The sequence below is a fragment of the Entelurus aequoreus genome, linkage group LG12, assembly GCF_033978785.1.
Source record: "Entelurus aequoreus isolate RoL-2023_Sb linkage group LG12, RoL_Eaeq_v1.1, whole genome shotgun sequence".
NCBI classification, from domain to species: Eukaryota; Metazoa; Chordata; class Actinopteri; order Syngnathiformes; family Syngnathidae; genus Entelurus; species Entelurus aequoreus.
The window spans coordinates 44,550,727-44,570,327 of record NC_084742.1 but is presented as its reverse complement, the minus strand read 5'-3'; the positions used below and the strand labels follow the sequence as shown (position 1 = coordinate 44,570,327).

The 19,601-nt window shown below is 41.4% G+C and overlaps 1 protein-coding gene and 1 long non-coding RNA gene across 2 annotated transcripts in view; one reads left to right on the top strand and one right to left on the bottom strand.

Moving 5' to 3' along the window:
- prox3 (prospero homeobox 3) overlaps positions 1-4,397 on the bottom strand; it is a 29,859-nt gene extending 25,462 nt beyond the window's left edge. The window contains exon 1 of the mRNA XM_062066073.1: positions 4,146-4,397. Within this exon, the coding sequence (XP_061922057.1) occupies position 4,146 (1 nt within the window). The 5' untranslated portion in view covers positions 4,147-4,397. The remainder of the gene's footprint in view (positions 1-4,145) is intronic.
- Positions 1-19,089, top strand: part of LOC133662248 (uncharacterized) — a 52,455-nt gene extending 33,366 nt beyond the window's left edge. The window contains exon 3 of the long non-coding RNA XR_009828081.1: positions 18,421-19,089. This is a non-coding gene — a long non-coding RNA (uncharacterized LOC133662248). The remainder of the gene's footprint in view (positions 1-18,420) is intronic.
- Positions 19,090-19,601: the final 512 nt, after the last annotated feature.

Below are 19,601 nucleotides of genomic sequence, written 5' to 3'. Positions count from 1 at the left end.
TGCGAAATTAAATATTTTAATCGTAATAATTAATAATAATAAATAATTTTGGGTATTATTTTATAGGCTTTTACAATAGTCTTCACAAACAAACAAGGTTGCCATACTTTGTATTGGCTGAGTCCAGGGTTTAATGCTCCTAGACAGAAACGTGGTCTTTACACAATGCCAAACAGATTTGTTACAGCAGGCTTGTAATGAAATAAAGAGTCAGGTGTGTGGCAGGTTTCCCGTCCAATTTGTGCACTCTGAGTAACTTGGTGCTGACACATACCTGAGGTAAGTGTGGCTAAGTCAGAGTCACTCAGTACGTTTTCATGCAATAAATTAGTCCGATTTCTCTAAATTAGCTTCCTACAGCCCATGGAAACACCTTAATCCGATCGCGTTCGGTTTTTTAAAAATCGGACTAACACACCTGGATTATGAGATTGGAAAGTAGATCTCTCGAAGGGGTGTGTGCCACCACAGGGGACCCTTCGTATCGGGTATGCGCCAGTCTCAACCCGGAAGCAGATACCATTCAATACAAACATAGCAGCAATTGTAATGAAGAGGAGACTGTTTATTTGCTTCACACATTAAAAATAACGGAACATTTTGAAGTGCATCGATGGTAGAAAAAAAGAAAGAGACATTTTTTGGGGAAGGTAGCCAAGGAAATATAGAATTACGGCTTATTCCGGACTCCGAAAAAAAATACAAATGAGATGAAATGGAATAAAGCAGGTATATTAAAGGCGAATAATATATCTCTTCACGCTGCATTTGTGCACTCCAACCAAACTGATTAACTTTCTGCACAACTGGCAAGATAGTATCAGTCAAGGCACAACAAACTAAAACTCCTTCAATCAATCCACAGAGCATTATGAATGAACTCTGACACATTCAAAAGTTTTGTTTCCATTAATCTCTGTCTGGAAAAAAAAACTCTTCCGCCTGTGTTTCTTTGCTTCAGATCTGCATACATTCTTGTTAGTAGCGTCATGTTCGTAGCACAATCCAAGACCATATCTTGATGCTGTTTGCTATTTAACATCAGCATAGCCATTAGAGATGGAATATTTCTAATCTGTACCAATATTACAGCCGACATCACTTAAAACAAGTTGTGAGGATCTGCATATTCTAGTGCGGGGGTCAGAGGTGGGTGGTGCTTCACTTCCGTGTTCAGATTATGATTAAGGTGCAGACATAACATAACATTCAGATTGCTACTGTGACTACTTTAGTACAAACCCCGTTTCCATATGAGTTGAAAAATTGTGTGAGATGTAAATATAAACGGAATACAATGATTTGCAAATCCTTTTCAACCCATATTCAATTGAATGCACTACAAAGACAAGATATTTGATGTTCAAACTCAAACTTTTTTTTTTTTTGACAACAATAATTAACTTAGAATGTCATGGCTGCAACATGTGCCAAAGTAGTTGGGAAAGGGCATGTTCACCACTGTGTTACATGGCCTTTCCTTTTAACAACACTCAGTAAACGTTTGGGAACTGAGGAGACACATTTTTTAAGCTTGTCAGGTGGAATTCTTTCCCATTCTTGCTTGATGTACAGCTTAAGTTGTTCAACAGTCCGGGGGTCTCCGTTGTGGTATTTTAGGCTTCATAATGCGCCACACATTTTCAATGGGAGACAGGTCTGGACTACAGGCAGGCCAGTCTAGTACCCGCACTCTTTTACTATGAAGCCAAGTTGATGTAACACGTGGCTTGGCATTGTCTTGCTGAAATAAGCAGGGGCGTCCATGGTAACGTTGCTTGGATGGCAACATATGTTGCTCCAAAACCTGTATGTACCTTTCAGCATTAATGGCGCCTTCACAGATGTGTAAGTTACCCATGTCTTGGGCACTAATACACCCCCATACCATCACAGATGCTGGCTTTTCAACTTTGCGCCTATAACAATCCGGATGGTTCTTTTTCTTTTTGGTCCAGAGGACACAACGTCCACAGTTTCCAAAAACAATTTGAAATGTGGACTCGTCAGACCACAGAACACTTTTCCACTTTGTATCAGTCCATCTTAGATGAGCTCAGGCCCAGCGAAGCCGAAGGCGTTTCTGGGTGTTGTTGATAAACGGTTTTCGCCTTGCATAGGAGAGTTTTAACTTGCACTTACAGATGTAGCGACCAACTGTAGTTACTGACAGTGGGTTTCTGAAGTGTTCCTGAGCCCATGTGGTGATATCCTTTACACACTGATGTCGCTTGTTGATGCAGAACAGCCTGAGGGATCGAAGGTCACGGGCTTAGCTGCTTACGTGCAGTGATTTCTCCAGATTCTCTGAACCCTTTGATGATATTACGGACCGTAGATGGTGAAATCCCTAAATTCCTTGCAATAGCTGGTTGAGAAAGGTTTTTCTTAAACTGTTCAACAATTTGCTCACGCATTTGTTGACAAAGTGGTGACCCTCGCCCCATCCTTGTTTGTGAATGACTGAGCATTTCATGGAATCTACTTTTATACCCAATCATGGCACCCACCTGCTCCCAATTTGCCTGTTCACCTGTGGGATGTTCCAAATAAGTGTTTGATGAGCATTCCTCAACTTTATCAGTATTTATTGCCACCTTTCCCAACTTCTTTGTCACGTGTTGCTGGCATCAAATTCTAAAGTGAATGATTGTTTGCAAAAAAAAAAATGTTTATCAGGTTGAACATGAAATATGTTGTCTTTGTAGCATATTCAACTGAATATGGGTTGAAAATGATTTACAAATCATTGTATTCAGTTTATATTTACATATAACACAATTTCCCAACTCATATGGAAACAGGGTTTGTACCAAATAAAATAGCTTCGAGGTGAGTAAGCTCAACCAAACGTATTCCTTACATTAGGCGCACCGGGTTATAAGGCGCACTGTCGCGTTTTGAGAGAAAAAAAAAAGATTTTTAGTGCGCCTTGTAGTCCGGAAAATACGGTAATTAAAAACCTGCGTTTTAGTTGTTTTTTTGCAGTGCTGGTCAATTCGCACGTCCTACTGGGTGAACATCTGTCCTGTGACCTTTGCCCCCAACTTTGATGCTCCCCCTTCCTGAGAAATATTTGCACTCCGAGAAACTCGTACCTTTAATTTTTTTCTCTCCTCAAAATATGGAAAGGCTTGAAAAAGAGATAATAGTCATGTGTGATGCGGTACTGCTTTGTAGCCCCCAGCCCACCACCTCCATGATGCCCCCTTTTCCTTCCTCTATATTACCCCCAACACACCCTCCATGTTATCAGCTCAGGCAGCTTGTTAAGCACTGTTTGATCAGAGTGTTTACCGTCACACACACACACACACACACACACACACACACACACACACACACACAAATGACTCACACACTGGCGAAAGAGGCTTTTGAGAGGCCGGGGCTGACAATGGTCAATGGTCCTTTGGGAGAGAAATAGACTGAAAACACTGTGTGTGTGTGTGTGTGTGTGTGTGTGTGTGTGTGTGAGCAGTATAGTCCTACTTAGCTTTGATAACACCCTTAATCCACTTCAGATGGATACACTCACTGCACACAGAGCTGGACAAATAATGGATAGACAGATGTGGGGGAAACAAAAAGAGATTGATGGATGGATAGATGAAACACTAAAGGAATAATCCCCCTATAAATAGCTAAATATCAATTATTCAAATGCCCCGTCCTCCCTGCTATAACACAACCCAGATGGCACACAGGCCAATGCGCTTACACGCCAGCCAGATTAGCTTTTTTAAAGCCAGCGGAAAGATGGCCAAAATATTAGCACTGTGCACTGGGCATGAAAGCCATGGAGCAGCAGATTAGGTTTAAAGCAAGGCAGTATTTCCACTGCACGGGCAGGAAAGGGGACTCAATTGACAGTTACGTGGTATCATTTTTCATTCATTTATAAAGACAGCGAGCTAATTAAGATTGAATGGTTTTAAGATGCAAACCCTCCAAGTTGTATTGCACTATTTAACTTATTCCGTGTGACTTTAAATCATTTACAGCGAGGACTCAGTTTGGGCTGCGTAAATTGGCAGCATTTGGTGTCGCAGTATTAAACAAGTTAAAAACATTTTTTTAGTAGAGGAGCTGAGCACGCTGGGAAAAGGTGGATTTTTAAAATAAAATAAAACAAATGCACTTACTTTGGCTGCGGCGCTCCAACTCAGGTGTCCGCTTCTGCGCTCTCCTCCCCGTGCGACTGTCCTCAGCTGGCACCCGGGATGATGATGGTGGTGGTGATGATGATGGTGGTTACGGGAGACCACCGAGTGGCTGCAGCTCCTGCGTGTTGTATTGTGGTGTTATTCCACAAGCCCCCCCCCCCCCTTCACTCTGCAAGCCAATCTCTACCCTGGCTGGCACCACCCTGTCATCATCACGCTGGAGTGCTGCCGTCCACTTGACGGCTCCGTCCCCGCCCATGTTGGCATGACCCCCAGGATGCATGAATGCACTTCATATGCAGTAATCTGCACCAAATGTATAAATATTGAATTTAGTCAAAATGTGCATCGTATGACAATTGCCTTCCTACATTTCAAAATAATGTGCAAGTCAGTTCCTATGTCAATAAGAGCAGAATTAAATGCACATATTGCTGCAATTGGCACCCAAATAAAGCCTCCTTACCTTCAATAGGTTGCCTCCACTATAACCAACCTTCACATCTGTGCCCCCCCCCCACCGCTCCTATACTTCTGATTAAAAATGGCGAGGCAACTGACTGAAAGGTCGCATGCAGTTGTTATGGAAACGAGGCCGGTAACAAAAGCTGGACGCATGGTTACAGATGGGGGCGAGTTTATGGGAGGGGAAGGGAGAGAGGTGGATGAGGCCGAGATAGAAGCCGGCGGAGGTCTGAATGAATAAAAAACATGCTGAGGGAGGATGGCGGGAGACGACAAGGTCAATGATGGCTCCATCTGTGATGATAAATAACACAAGTCCGTGCTGGGTTTTTGTCATTCGGGGGGGCAATCAAATGTGTGTGTGTGTGTGTGAAGGCCGTCGATGGAGAACACTACCCCCCCCCCCCAAAAAGGCGCATGAAGCCAAAAATTGTGTGCGGACGTCATTTCTCTGAGGGCTGGTATTATGTAAAGTGCTCAAACACTCTGCCGTGCACACATGTAAGCACCGCCGTGCCAGCGTATAAATAGGACGCCCCGCAGTGAGGGAGATAACAAGAATTGGGAGGACATAGAAGGATCAATAGATGGCATAAAGTGTATGTATATCGATTCACTCGCACGGGTGTGTGTGTGTGTGTGTGTGTGTGTGTGTGTGTGTGTGTGTGTGTGTGTGTGTGTGTGTGTGTGTGTGTGTGTGTGTGTGTGTGTGTGTGTGTGTGTGTGTGTGTGTGTGTGGGAGTTAATGGAGGAAAATTAGATCCACAAAACAATTTTGTTCGGTTTGTGTGATTCTTCAGCTCATGTGTGCAGGACTTTATAGACCAGAGCGTTTCAGATGAATTATAGGTGTGGCCACATTTTCAGAACTATACGGGCCAGTGAGGGTCGGACTCCTGTTTTGTTATGTTCAAAATTCTTGTGTTCAGACAATTTTTTTGTGTGTGTGAGAGAGGTTTTTTATACGGACATTTTCAGCTGACACTTCAGCCTTTGTCAGATGAAGGGTGAAGTCCTGCAGACCAGAGCTACAGAAGCACACAAACTGAACAAAATTGCAATGTAGATCTCATTTTCTTCCATTAACCCAACACACACACACACACACACACACACACACACACACACACACACACACACACACACACACACACACATACTGGTTATCATTTGGAATGGGGACCACGTTTTTGATCATCATTTCTACAGGTTGTGGAGGCATAAAAAAGATTAGGTAAAATGGCCACTGCCCAGTTAGCTCATACAAGTCTTTAAAGGCCTACTGAAACCCACTACTACCGACCACGCAGTCTGATAGTTTATATATCAATGATGAAATCTTAACATTGCAACACATGCCAATACGGCCGGGTTAACTTATAAAGTGCAATTTTAAATTTCCCGGGAAACTTCCGGTTGAAAATGTGTAGGTATGATGACGTTTGCGCGTGACGTCAATGGTTGAAGCGGAAGTATTGGGACACATTGTATCACAATACAAACAGCTCTGTTTTCATCGCAAAATTCCACAGTATTCTGGACATCTGTGTTGGTGAATCTTTTGCAATTTGTTTAATGAACAATGGAGACTGCAAAGAAGAAAGCTGTAGGTGGCTGCAGCAACACAACCAGGAGGACTTTGAGTTGGATAGCAGATGCGCTATCCGACGCTAGCCGCCGACCGCATCGATGATCGGGTGAAGTCCTTCGTCGCGCCGTTGATCGCTGGAACGCAGGTGAGCACGGGTGTTGATGAGCAGATGAGGGCTGGCGTAGGTAGATAGCTAATGTTTTTAGCATAGCTCTGACGAGGTCCCGTAGCTAAGTTAGCTTCAATGGTGTCGTTAGCAACAGCATTGCTAGGCTTCGACAGGCGGCACAGCATTAACCGTGTAGTTACAGGTCCAGTGTTTGGTTCGGTGTCTCCTGATAGTAGTATTGTTGATCTTCTGTCTATCCTTCCAGTCAGGGGCTTATTTCTTTTGTTTCTATCTGCATTTAAGCACGATGCTATCACGTTAGCTACGTAGCTAAAGTGGTTCACCGATGTATTGTCGTGGAGATAAAAGTCACTGTGAATGTCCATTTCGCGTTCTTGACTCTCATTTTCAAGAGGATATAGTATCCGAGGTGGTTTAAAATACAAATCCGTGATCCACAATAGAAAAAGGAGAAAGGTACAGGGGCTCATTGGATTCCACACTAAGTTACGGTCAGAGCGAAAAAAGATACGTCCTGTACTGCACTCTAGTCCTTCACTCTCACGTTCCTCATCCACGAATCTTTCATCCTTGCTCAAATTAATGGGGTAATCATCACTTTCTCGGTCCGAATCGCTCTCGCTGCTGGTGTAAACAATGGGGAAATGTGAGGAGCCCTTCAACCTGCGACGTCACGCTACTTCCGGTACAGGCAAGGCTTTTTTTATCAGCGACCAAAAGTTGCGAACTTTATCGTCGATGTTCTCTACTAAATCCTTTCAGCAAAAATATGGCAATATCGCGAAATGATCAAGTATGACACATAGAATGGATCTGCTATCCCCGTTTAAATAAGAACATTTCATTTCAGTAGGCCTTTAAATCTCTGGATTGATGAAGTAATGTGCTGATCATTTTTACTGGGGACCCTGGGGGAAAAGAGTTAATATGGTTCATGGGGACCAAATTTAAATAATTTACTACTGAGGACCATTTGAAAAAAATTAAAATTAAAATTAAAATTAAAAAAAGTTGAAATTAAATATGACATGATCCTCAGAATCATTTAAAAAGGTTTCCCTTTAGGGGACCTGTTTTTTTGTCCCCATACTGACAGAGGTCCCCTAAAGGTGACTGTGTAAACAGAGCGATGTCCCCATTAAGTAAGCATTGCCAGAACACACACACACACACACACACACTCCCCCAAACGAGTGAATCAATAAACATACACTTTATGCCATCTATTGATCCTTCTATGTCCTACCAATTCTTGTCATCTCCCTCACAGCGGGGTGTCTTATTTATTTGTACGCAAACTGAGCCGGAAACCTCTTACACAAAAAATGTTGTCTGAACACAAGAGTGCTGAACATATGTATTTGAGAAGAGAAAATGAACGCGATCGATTTGTTATACAGTCGAACCTCGATTTATTGGTTCTTTCATAAACCGAAAAGTTTGTATAGTGAATAAGAGTTCCCCGTAAGAATCAAAGTAAACATGAATAATTGGCTCTAGCCTCAACAAAAGTTCCTATTTTGGTCAAATCTGTACACTTTGATATATATATATATATATATATATATATATATATATATATATATATATATATATATATATATATATATATATATATATATATATATATATATATATATATATATATATATATATATATATATACCGTATTTTTTGGACCATAGGGCGCACCGGATTATAAAGTGCATAATACATTATAATTTTTTTCCAAATTGGTCCACATAACGTGTAATGGTGGTTATTTGGTCAAAATGTTGCATAGATTATGTTTTACAGATCATCTTCAAGCCGCTTTCTGACAGTCGCTTCAGGATGCGCCGTTTTGTGGGCGGTCTTATTTACGTGGCTCACCTTCGGCAGCGTCTTGTCACCGTCATCTTTGTTGTAGCGGTGTAGCGTGCAAGGACAGGAGTGGAAGAAGTGTCAAAAGATGGAGCTAACTGTTTTAATGACATTCAGACTTTACTTCAACCAATAACAGAGCAGCATCTTCTCATCCGTGGCTCACTAGTGCAACAACACCGGAAATGTGTTCCGTGAAAAACCGTCCAACCGGAACTCTCTTATTACTAAAGTCCCGTGGGTGAATTATCTAAACCCACTACACCGGTATTTTTTAGCGCTTCCATAGCGAGATTCAAGTTAGAACTTTACACTACTTTATATTATAAATGGCAACAGCGGAGGATGAATGTCCCATAACAAGAAGATAGAGAAAAAGAAGAAGCTTATCGACTACGGTGTCGGCACGGACTACAATGGCGGACGGCTGCAAATTTTCAGGACCTATGCAGATCGCAAATACACATCAGCAGGTTCCAGAAGGTAAGAAAAGTAGGTTTTGCATAATATTGTGAAACAAAACGGCAGATAATATGTCTTCTAATAGGTGCTATTTTGCGGTCCTTATACACACACCATAATAATACTTGTATGTTGACGATCCATCAAGCGGTGCGGCTTCATAGCTTCCCAAAGTCGTACTAAAACATTTTGACAGATTTTTATGCGCCGTGTGTAATGTTCTATATTTTCAATGGAGCATTTAAAGTTGTGGTGTTGTTTATAAGCGTCATTCTGCAGTCTACACGTATCTCTTATGTGTGACTGCCATCTACTGGTCACACTTATCATTACACCATGTACCAAATAAAATAGCTTCGAAGTGGGTATCCACAACCAGAATTATTCCGTACATTAGGCGCAACAGGTTTTAAGACGCACTGTGTATTTTTGAGAAATTGAAAGGCTTTTAAGTGTGCCTTATAGTTCGAAAAATACGGTACTGTATATATGTGTATATATATTGTATATATACATATATACACACATAGGCAAAATTCATACATATATGCATATCGTTCACAATCATGAACGACAAGACGACGGATGTATCTTTTTTTCAATACACTCTAACTCGTAATTAAAACATGTTAATAAAAGTCCACTTACAAGCTTTTGTGAACGTACAAATCAGGACTTCCGGTCTGACTATGTAGCGAGCAGACGTGCAAGTGTGGAGCTCCAACTGAACTTTTCTTTTTTACTCATTAAGTCTACAAAATTTTGCAGTCTTATTCCTTTGGGTTGACCCGCGCATCAACAACGTTTACCGTGGGAAAGTGTACCACGCTGTTTTGAGCGGTGCCAAGTCTAAAACTCATCTGACAACAAACACTCGAGCAACAAGCACTTCCGCCAAGCTAGTTAGCACGGCATACATGCTGCGTCAGAGCGTTTCGAACCGGGAAACGACGGCGGGGACCACTCCGACCCAGTCACCAAGATGGACTTAGAGGCTCTTCTTAACAAACGACGCGACAGTTTCAAAGCTGACATGGCCATCTTGATTCAACAGTCGATCCCTGAAGCAGTCTGTTGATTCACCGGGACAACAGGTGACGTCGTTCAAAAACCGTCTTACTAAAACTGGAGTTTTAGCAGGAGAAGACTCACCGAGATGGATGCTGTTCTTAAGACTTTACAGACTCATGCTACCGTGCTCCGAGATCGGGTGGAAGATCTCGAGAATCGGTCAAGGCGTTCTAATTTGAGGATTATTAACATTCCAAGGGGAGTTATCCCACAAAGTTTATTTCCAACTTCCTAATGACGCTGATGGGCTCTGCGGTTTTCAGCAACCCTCCAGAGATCGACCGAGCTCACCGCCCCTTCAGCCCTAGACCACGTGGGGCTGGTGCTTCAAAACCAAGGACCTTCGTCGTTAAATGTCTCCGTTTCCAAGATAAAGACAAAGTTCTCAGGTGGGCGAAACATCACAATATTGAGTACCGAGGATCCGAGCTGAGAGTGTATCAAGACATCAGCGCTGCTCTGGCTAAAAAAACGGGCCGCTTTCAACGCTATAAAACGCGCTCTTTACCTGAAAGAAATCAAATTCCGTTTGCTGCTCTCCAAGTCTCATTCGGGAATAGACTCTTGAGACTCTGTAGACTCTTACACAGATATAGGAGCTATGTCTGCTCATTGAGGGTTTAGTTAAAAGATTTATGACACACCGAAGTTAAAAAGTTTATCAAGTCCTGCTGCTGGTCTTTGTTTTTAGGGCCATCTCAGGGAGGATTAGATGTGTTTTTGTTGTTTCCTTTTATGTTTTGGGGTATTTGGGTTATGGGTCCTACAGATTTCCATTTATTATTATTATTATTATTGTCTGGGTATTTATTACTGTACTACCTTTCACAAAGCAGTGCTTCATACATGTGACCATGGCTGATACACAAAAAGGAATATCGTGTTTGAGATTTTTCTCTTGGAATGTCAAAGGCATGAACGGTCCAGTTCAAAAGGGGTCGAGTGTTTTCCCACTTAAAAATATCTTAAAAGGGAAGTTGCTTTTTTACAGGAGACACATTTGGTTACTAAAGATCATCATAGGTTAAAAGCCTCATGGGTTGGCCAAAGTTCCCATGCCATTTTTAGTTGTAAAACAAGGGGTAAAGCGATTCTAATACATAACAAAATACAGTTTTGTCCAACAAATGTTACAGCTGACCACCAAGGTCGGTTTGTCATAGTCTCATGCTCCTTTAAAAATGAACCGGTGGTTCTTGTCAGTCTGTATGCACCCAACTGGGAAGAAAGGGATTTATCAAGAAAGCTTTTTCACTTTTACCAGATTTAAACTTTCATCACTTAATGTTAGGGATCGACCAAAACTGCGCATTAGACCCTTTTTTAGACCAGGATTTGGGCAGGCCCAAGACACATTTCTCCTTCTAAGATGGCTACAGCAATTTCATTATATAAGGATCAAATAGGAAGTGTGGGCAATTTTCTTTTTACTCTCAGGTTCATAAAACATTCTCAAGAACTGATTATTTCTACATTGATAATTACTTCCTTCCTGTTGTCGATAATATTGGATATTCAACAATAGTGATAGCTGACCGTGCTCCATTGTTTCACAAAAAACACGCCCTCCACTGTTGAACAATGACGGGTTCTGCAAAATGATCTCTCAAGTAATCGACAATTTCCTTATTACTAACAAGAGTGATATCATTTCCCCACACCTACTTTGGGAAACATTAAAGATGGTAGTCCGAGGAGAGATTATATCGTACTGTGCAAAGACTTAATCAAATGAAAAAAACGCTCACAGAGAGCATAAAAAGAATTGGACAGGCAATCAATTTCACCGTCACCTGAATTAAATAAAGAGAGACAAAACCTTCAAATGAAATTTAACTTAATGTCAACACAAGAAACCGGAAAACGTATTTTTAAATCACGTGGAGTTTTTTATGAACATGGTGAGAAGGCACGTCAAATTAAAAACCAATCCATATCCCAGCAAATTAAACAGATTAGAAGTCCTTCTGGTGGATTCACAGTCATGCCTTCAGTTGTAAACGAGACCTTTAAAACATTTTAATCTGAATTATATATCTCTTAATCTTCAACAGACAAAACAGCTAAGATGAGTTTTCTGGACAACCTAAAATAAACATATCATATGTTTAGAAGAGGGAAAGGGATCGACCTTTAGAGAGCTGTGAAATAATACATTAAATTAAACTAATACAAAGTGATAAGGCCTCCCAAAGAGTTTTTAAAAACATTTTTCCATAAATTAACTTCTTTTCTTTTAGACATGTTCAGTGATTCTTTGGACCAGAGAGTGCTACCTCAAACTCTCACAGAGGCATCGATAACCTTATTACTGAAACCGGGTAAAGTAAAACTTGAATGAAGTTCCCTGTCATCCCACCTCTCTTCTAAATGTCGATTACAAGATTCTAGCAAAAGCACTGGCTTTGTGACTTGAAACGATTATGCCAAGTATCATTTCCCCAGACCAACACTCTTTTTCCAACATACAAAGCCTCCTTGACATTATTTTTTCCCCATCAAATGGGAAGACACCAGAATTGGTGGTTTCCATGGATGCGGAGAAGACCTTTGACAGGGTGGAGTGGAGTTATTTGTTAGAAGTCTTAAAAAGGTTATGCATAGGGTCTAATTACATATCTTGGATAGCACTATTATACTCTCACCCTAAAGCGTCCGTAAGCACCAATGGGATGTAATCTCAATATTTACACTTAGCAGAGGAACCCGTCACGAGTGCCCTCTGAGCCCGTTGTTGTTGTCCGTGGCCATTGAACCTCTATCTATTGCACTTGAATCGGCTAGTTTTAGCAAAAGAATCAGCAGATGTGGTTTGGAACATACACTTTCCCTATACGCAGGTGATTTGTTACTGTTTATTTCAGATCCAATAACTAGCATCCCTAAGACAGTTGAACTTCTCAGTACTTTTGGAACTTTTTCAGGTTATAAATTGAACTTTTCAAAGAGTGACTGTTTCCCTGTAAATTACTTGGCTTTTGAGATTCCCGATGCTTATCTTCCATTTAAAATGTCTAAAAAAAAAGCTTTAAGTAATTGGGTATACACATCTGTCGTAGGATGCCAGATCTCTACAAGAATAACTTTACACCCCTAATTGGCAAGCTTGAATCTGATCCGGAAAAGTGGAATAATTTGCACATAACTATAGCAGGTAGGGTTAATTGCATCAAAATAAACGTGCTTGCACGCTTTCTGTATATTTTCCAAAATCTTCTGATCTTTTTACCAAACTCCTTTTTTATTGCTGTAAATAAATTAATGTCATCCTTTATTTGTAAAAGAAAAACTCCTTGGATAAGTGTCATGTTCTGTGGTCATGTTTTGTTTTGGTTATGTTCTGTTGGGTTTTGGACGCTTTTAGTTCCTGTTTACACTCCCTTGTTTTGGTTGCCATGGTGGCATATGATTTTCACCTGCTGCTGGTGTTTTGAGTCACGCACCTGTTGTCACTAATGATGAGACTTTAGTATTTAAGCTTGTAATTGCCAGGCAGTCGGCCTGGCGACATTATCCTTACTACCTGATGATACCTCTGTTACCTCTGCTCACTTCATGCCATGATTACCCTTGAGACCATAATTAATGCTTCATGCCATGCCACGTAAGTTTTGTTTTATGTCCCTAGTTTCTGTCCAAGTGTCAGTTTTGTTTTCTTAGCCAAGTTTGTATCTCCGCCTTGTGCGCGCCTTTTGTTTGTTCCTTTTTTATAGTAAAATTAAAGATGTATTTACCTTCAAGCCATGTCCAGTCTGGTTTGCTTGCATTTCGGGAAAACAAACCCCCTCATAGTCCACGTCGTGACAATAAGGAGAGAATTTTTACAGAGGCTTGGGTCTGTAGGTGGTTAGTCACTCCCTAACTTAAGATTTTACTATTGGGCAGCCAATTTACACAAAAGGATTTTTGGGATCCGCGAACCTGAACTATGCTGGTGCAGACGGGAAGCTGAACCATGTTCTACCTCGCTCCTAGCTCTGCTTACATTAAAACTGCCTTTTCGATCATCTCAGTTTACATGTAACCCAATTGCTATCTCTACTCTTAGAATCTGGTCTCAATTTAGATGCACTTTTGGACTCCAAGGATTTCTAACGACAGCCTCATTCATAATAACACATATACCGGTAGAGCTTTTTTCTTCGATGGCAGAGCTCAGGCCTGGTCAGACTATGGGACCTTTATATTAACAATGTCTTCTCTAGCTTCAGTGAACTATGTGGAAAGTGCAGTCTCCCTAAGGCTAATTTATTCCGCTGCTTTCAAGTCCGTAACTTTGCTAAATCAAATAGCAGTTATTTTCCCAGTAGTCCACCTCCAATCAGTAACAGTTTGTAATAGTTTGTTATGACCTTTCTCCACCACCGTCATGATGACGTCACACACGGGCAAAAAGACTCAACGTTCACCGCCTCTTTTTTTAAAAGAGCTCAAATTCATATAGAGTCTGCCGTTCGTAAATCCAATGTTTCCCTTTTTGAAGTATCGATTAAAACCATCTATTCCCTTTTAAAACGATCTTGGCTCGATACCTATCTTCCGAAAGGTGAACTTGCCGAGCACAAATCGATATACCTGAAATTTAGAAATATAAATCGATCTATCGATCAATTGTTACACCCCTATTATCATCAGAAAAAAAAGATCCCAAATTTAAATTTCATGCCAGTATACAGTATATGTATGTATGTTGTGGTCAAAGACCATAATGTCATGGCTGTCTTGAGTTTCAAATCATTTCTACAACTCTTATTTTTTCGTGATAGAGTGATTGGAGCACATACTTGTTGGTCACAAAAAACATTCATGACTTTTGATTCTTTTATGAATTTATTATGGGTCTACTAAAAATGTGACCAAATCTGCTGGGTCAAAAGTATACATACAGCAATGTTAATATTTGGTTACATGTCCCTTGGCAAGTTTCACTGCAATAAGGCGCTTTTGGTAGCCATCCACAAGCTTCTGGCAAGCTTCTAGTTGAATTTTTGACCACTCTTCTTAACAAAATTGGTGCAGTTCAGCTAAATTTGTTGGTTTTGTGACATGGACTTGTTTCTTCAGCATTGTCCACACGTTTAAGTCAGGACTCTGGGAAGTTCCATTCCAAAACCTTAATTCTAGCCTGATTTAGCCATTTCTTTACCACTTTTGACGTGTGTTTGGGGTCATTGTCCTGTTGGAACACCCAACTGCGCCCGAGACCCAACCTCCGGGCTGATGATTTTAGGTTGTCCTAAAGAATTAGGAGGTAATCCTTTTTTTTCATTGTCCTATTTACTCTCTGTAAAGCACCAGTTCCATTGGCAGTAAAACAGGCCCAGACAGTAATACTACCACCACCATGCTTGACGGTAGGAATGGTGTTCCTGGGATTAAAGGACTCACCTTTTCTCCTCTAAACATATTGCTGGGTATTGTGGCCAAACAGCTCAAATGTGTTTCATCTGACATCACAATGCTGAAGAAACAAGTCCATGTCAGAAAACCAACAGATTTAGCTGAACTGCACCAATTTTGTCAAGAGGAGAGGTCAAAAATTCAACCAGAAGCTTGTGGATGGCTACCAAAAGCGCCTTATTGCAGTGAAACTTGCCAAGGGACATGTAACCAAATATTAACATTGCTGTATGTATACTTTTGACCCAGCAGATTTGGTCACAATTTCAGTAGATAAATTCATAAAAGAACCAAACTTCGTGAATGTTTTTTTTCCAATCACTCTATCACAAAAAAATAAGAGTTGTAGAAATTATTGGAAACTCAAGACAGCCATGACATTATGGTGTTTACAAGTGTATGTAAACTTTTGACCACGACTGTACGTATGTATATATATGTATGTATGTGTATATATATGTGTGTATGTATGTGTGTGTGTATATACAAACCCCATTTCCATATGAGTTGGGAAATTGTGTTAGATGTAAATATAAACGGAATACAATGATTTGCAAATCCTTTTCAACCCATATTCAATTGAATGCACTACAAAGACAAGATATTTGATGTTCAAACTCAGAAACTTTTTTTTTGTTTTGCAAATAATAATTAACTTGGAATTTCATGGCTGCAACACGTGCCAAAGTAGTTGGGAAAGGGCATGTTCACCACTGTGTTACATGGCCTTTCCTTTAAACAACACTCAGTAAACGTTTAGGAACTGAGGAGACACATTTTTTAAGCTTCTCAGGTGGAATTATTTTCCATTCTTGTTTGATGTACAGCTTAAGTTGTTCAACAGTCCGGTGGTCTCCGTTGTGGTATTTTAGGCTTCATAATGCGCCACACATTTTCAATGGGAGACAGGTCTGGCCTACAGGCAGGCCAGTCTAGTACCCGCACTCTTTTACTATGAAGCCACGTTGATGTAACACGTGGCTTGGCATTGTCTTGCTGAAATAAGCAGGGGCGTCCATGGTAACGTTGCTTGGATGGCAACATATGTTGCTCCAAAACCTGTATATACCTTTCAGCATTAATGGTGCCTTCACAGATGTGTAAGTTACCCATGTCTTGGGCACTAATACACCCCCACACCATCACAGATGCTGGCTTTTCAACTTTGCGCCTATAACAATCCGGATAGTTCTTTTCCTCTTTGGTCCGGAGGACACGACGTCCACAGTTTCCAAAAACAATTTTGTGAAATGTGGACGCGTCAGACCACAGAACACTTTTCCACTTTGTACCAGTCCATCTTAGATGAGCTCAGGCCCAGCGAAGCCGACGGCGTTTCTGGGTGTTGTTGATAAACGGTTTTCGCCTTGCATAGGAGAGTTTTAACTTGCACTTACAGATGTAGCGACCAACTGTGGTTACTGACAGTGGGTTTCTGAAGTGTTCCTGAGCCCATGTGGTGATATCCTTTACACACTGATATCGCTTGTTGATGCAGTACAGCCTGAGGGGTGGAAGGTCACGGGCTTAGCTGCTTACGTGCAGTGATTTCTCCAGATTCTCTGAACCCTTTGATGATATTACAGACCGTAGATGGTGAAATCCCTAAATTCCTTGCAATAGCTGGTTGAGAAAGGTTTTTCTTAAACTGTTCAACAATTTGCTCACGCATTTGTTGACAAAGTGGTGACCCTCGCCACATCCTTGTTTGTGAATGACTGAGCATTTCATGGAATCTACTTTTATACCCAATCATGGCACCCACCTGTTCCCAATTTGCCTGTTCACCTGTGGGATGTTCCAAATAAGTGTTGGATGAGCATTCCTCAACTTTATCAGTATTTATTGCCACCTTTCCCAACTTCTTTGTCACGTGTTGCTGGCATCAAATTCTAAAGTTAATGATTATTTGCAAAAAAAAAATAAAGTTTGAGAGTGAACATGAAATATGTTGTCTTTGTAGCATATTCAACTGAATATGGGTTGAAAAGGATTTGCAAATCATTGTATTCGGTTTATATTTACATCTAACACAATTTCCCAACTCATATGGAAACGGGGTTTGTATATGTATGTATGTTTAGCTACCATCAAAAATCCTCTAAATGACAGGTGTGTTCTACTGTCTCTAGTTTAAGAACCTATTCGTCCGGTCTTTTGTGAGGGACCCCTCCATGGTTGGACATGCATGAGGACACAACACATTGTCTCTGCAGCTGAGCCTTCACATTATACTCATTTGCCTCAATGATCATGTTCGACTCCTGCACTACTGCTCCATGCATACCTTGTCAGCTGTTCTGCAGGACACATCTTGTCAAGACAGTAACGGTGAAACATATGAGTGATACTGTGTGTGTGTGTGTGGGGGCGGCTTGGGGGGGGGGGTGCAAAAGAGAGAGAGAGAGAGAGAGAGAGGCCTAAAAGTACGCACCAAATAGCTGAGGGCAAGGTGAAAACAGACAACGAACAGCCAGAGAATAGGAATATACACACTTCTAAAGTGTGTGTGTGTGTGTGTGTGTGTGTGTGTGTGTGTGTGTGTGTGTGTGTGTGTGTGTGTGTGTGTGTGTGTGTGTGTGTTTTTGTAGAGGCTGAGAAAGGTACAAAAAGGAAGCAACAAAAACAAAAGCAATGAGTGTGTGTGGTCAACCAAAGGTGTCAGAGTGTTGTGTTTGGTTTAATAGGCATGTAGGTCATAGCGGCTTGTGTTTCAACGTGTCCATTAGCCTAGTCTGTGTGTGTGTACGTGTGTGTGTGTGTGTGTGTGTGTGTGTGTGTGTGTGTGTGTGTGTGTGTGTGTGTGTGTGTGTGTGTGTGTGTGTGTGTGTGTGTGTGTGTGTGTGCATGCATGCAGGACATTTTAGAATAAGCATGCACAGTATAAAGAGTGTCAAAGGTTGGAGAAGCAGTTTTTGCAGACTGAGATGCTTACACACACACACACACACACACACACACACACACACACACACATACACACACACAGCTGTCATACACGCACACACACCACTAAATTATGCACACACGCCTCTCTTTTGATGCCCCACGTGTGCGCGTGTGTGTGCGCGCATGCGAGTGAGAGAGCGCTATGCACTCAGACATGGAGTGTTTTGATGGCATAATTGCAGTGGCCAGCGAGGAGGAAAAAAAGGCAGAGATGGATGGATGGAAAGAGGGTGTTGGGGATGGAGGGAGAGAGCAAAAAGAGGAGTGCTGACACTCTCAGCATGCTAATGTTGCACCTTTCTCTTTGTCTCTGCACTTCACAGGTGGAGCACCACACAGATGATGTGGAACAGGATGGAGCGGCGTTATCTGTCATCCTCATCCCTCTATCCTCCCCACCACAGTGCTCAAAGCAGAGTGCCAGGAAAAGAGGGGGATGAATAGAGGAGGACGAAGAGGCAGGGTGACTTTTTCCATCCCCTCAACAATAGATGGATGATCTCTGCTTATCCTCAAATCGTATCCCTCCTTTTTCTACCCTCTACTGCTATTTTTCTTTGTTTTCTTCTTTTGTCAGCCCTCTCCATCCGTCTGTCCTTCCACTCATCCCTCATCCCTCGCTCCTGTCCTTCGTCATCGTCCCGTCCCCCCCCCCCCCCTCACTCCAGCAAACTTCATGCTTTAATTGGAGCTTGCTCACACCCTCAAAGGACACAACATTATATGTGCACCCATGCAACCTCACTCCTACACTGCCATATTCCTGAAATGTTTCTCTGATGCGAGCCCTTTGGTGTTTTCCTTCGGGGCAAACAAGGTTCCAGTCGCAGCAACACTGCACACTGCATGTTGTCCTTTCACCTTTTTCTACTTCCTTGCCTCGCTTCCTTGCTGCTCTGCATCGTGTTCACTATTTACTTCCAAACTCAAACATTATTTCAAGATGCAAAACAATAACGGTGTAGACCAAAAAAAGGGGTACAAAACCCAAAACCAGGGGAGTTGGCACGTTGTGTAAATCGTAAATAAAAACAAAATACAATGATTTGCAAATCCTTTTCAATCTATATTCAATTGAATAGACTGCAAAGACAAGATATGTAATGTTCGAACTGGAAAACTACATTTTTTGCAAATACAAGCAGATTTTGATTTTGATGCCTGCAACATGTTTCAAAAAAGCTGGCACAAGTGGCAAAAAAGACTGATAGTTGACACTTAGTTGGAAAATCCCACAGATGAACAGGCTAATTGGGAGCACCTTCCATGAAATGCTCAGTCATTCACAATCAAGGATCACCACTTTGTGAACAAATGCGTGAGCAAATTGTTTAAGAGCGACATTTCTCAACGAGCTATTGCCAGGAATTTAGGGATTTCACCATCTACGGTCCGTAATATCATCAAAAGGTTCAGAGAATCTGGAGAAATCATTGCACATAAGCGATGATGAAAGAGTGCGGGTACTAGACTGGCCTGCCTGTAGTCCAGACCTGTCTCCCAT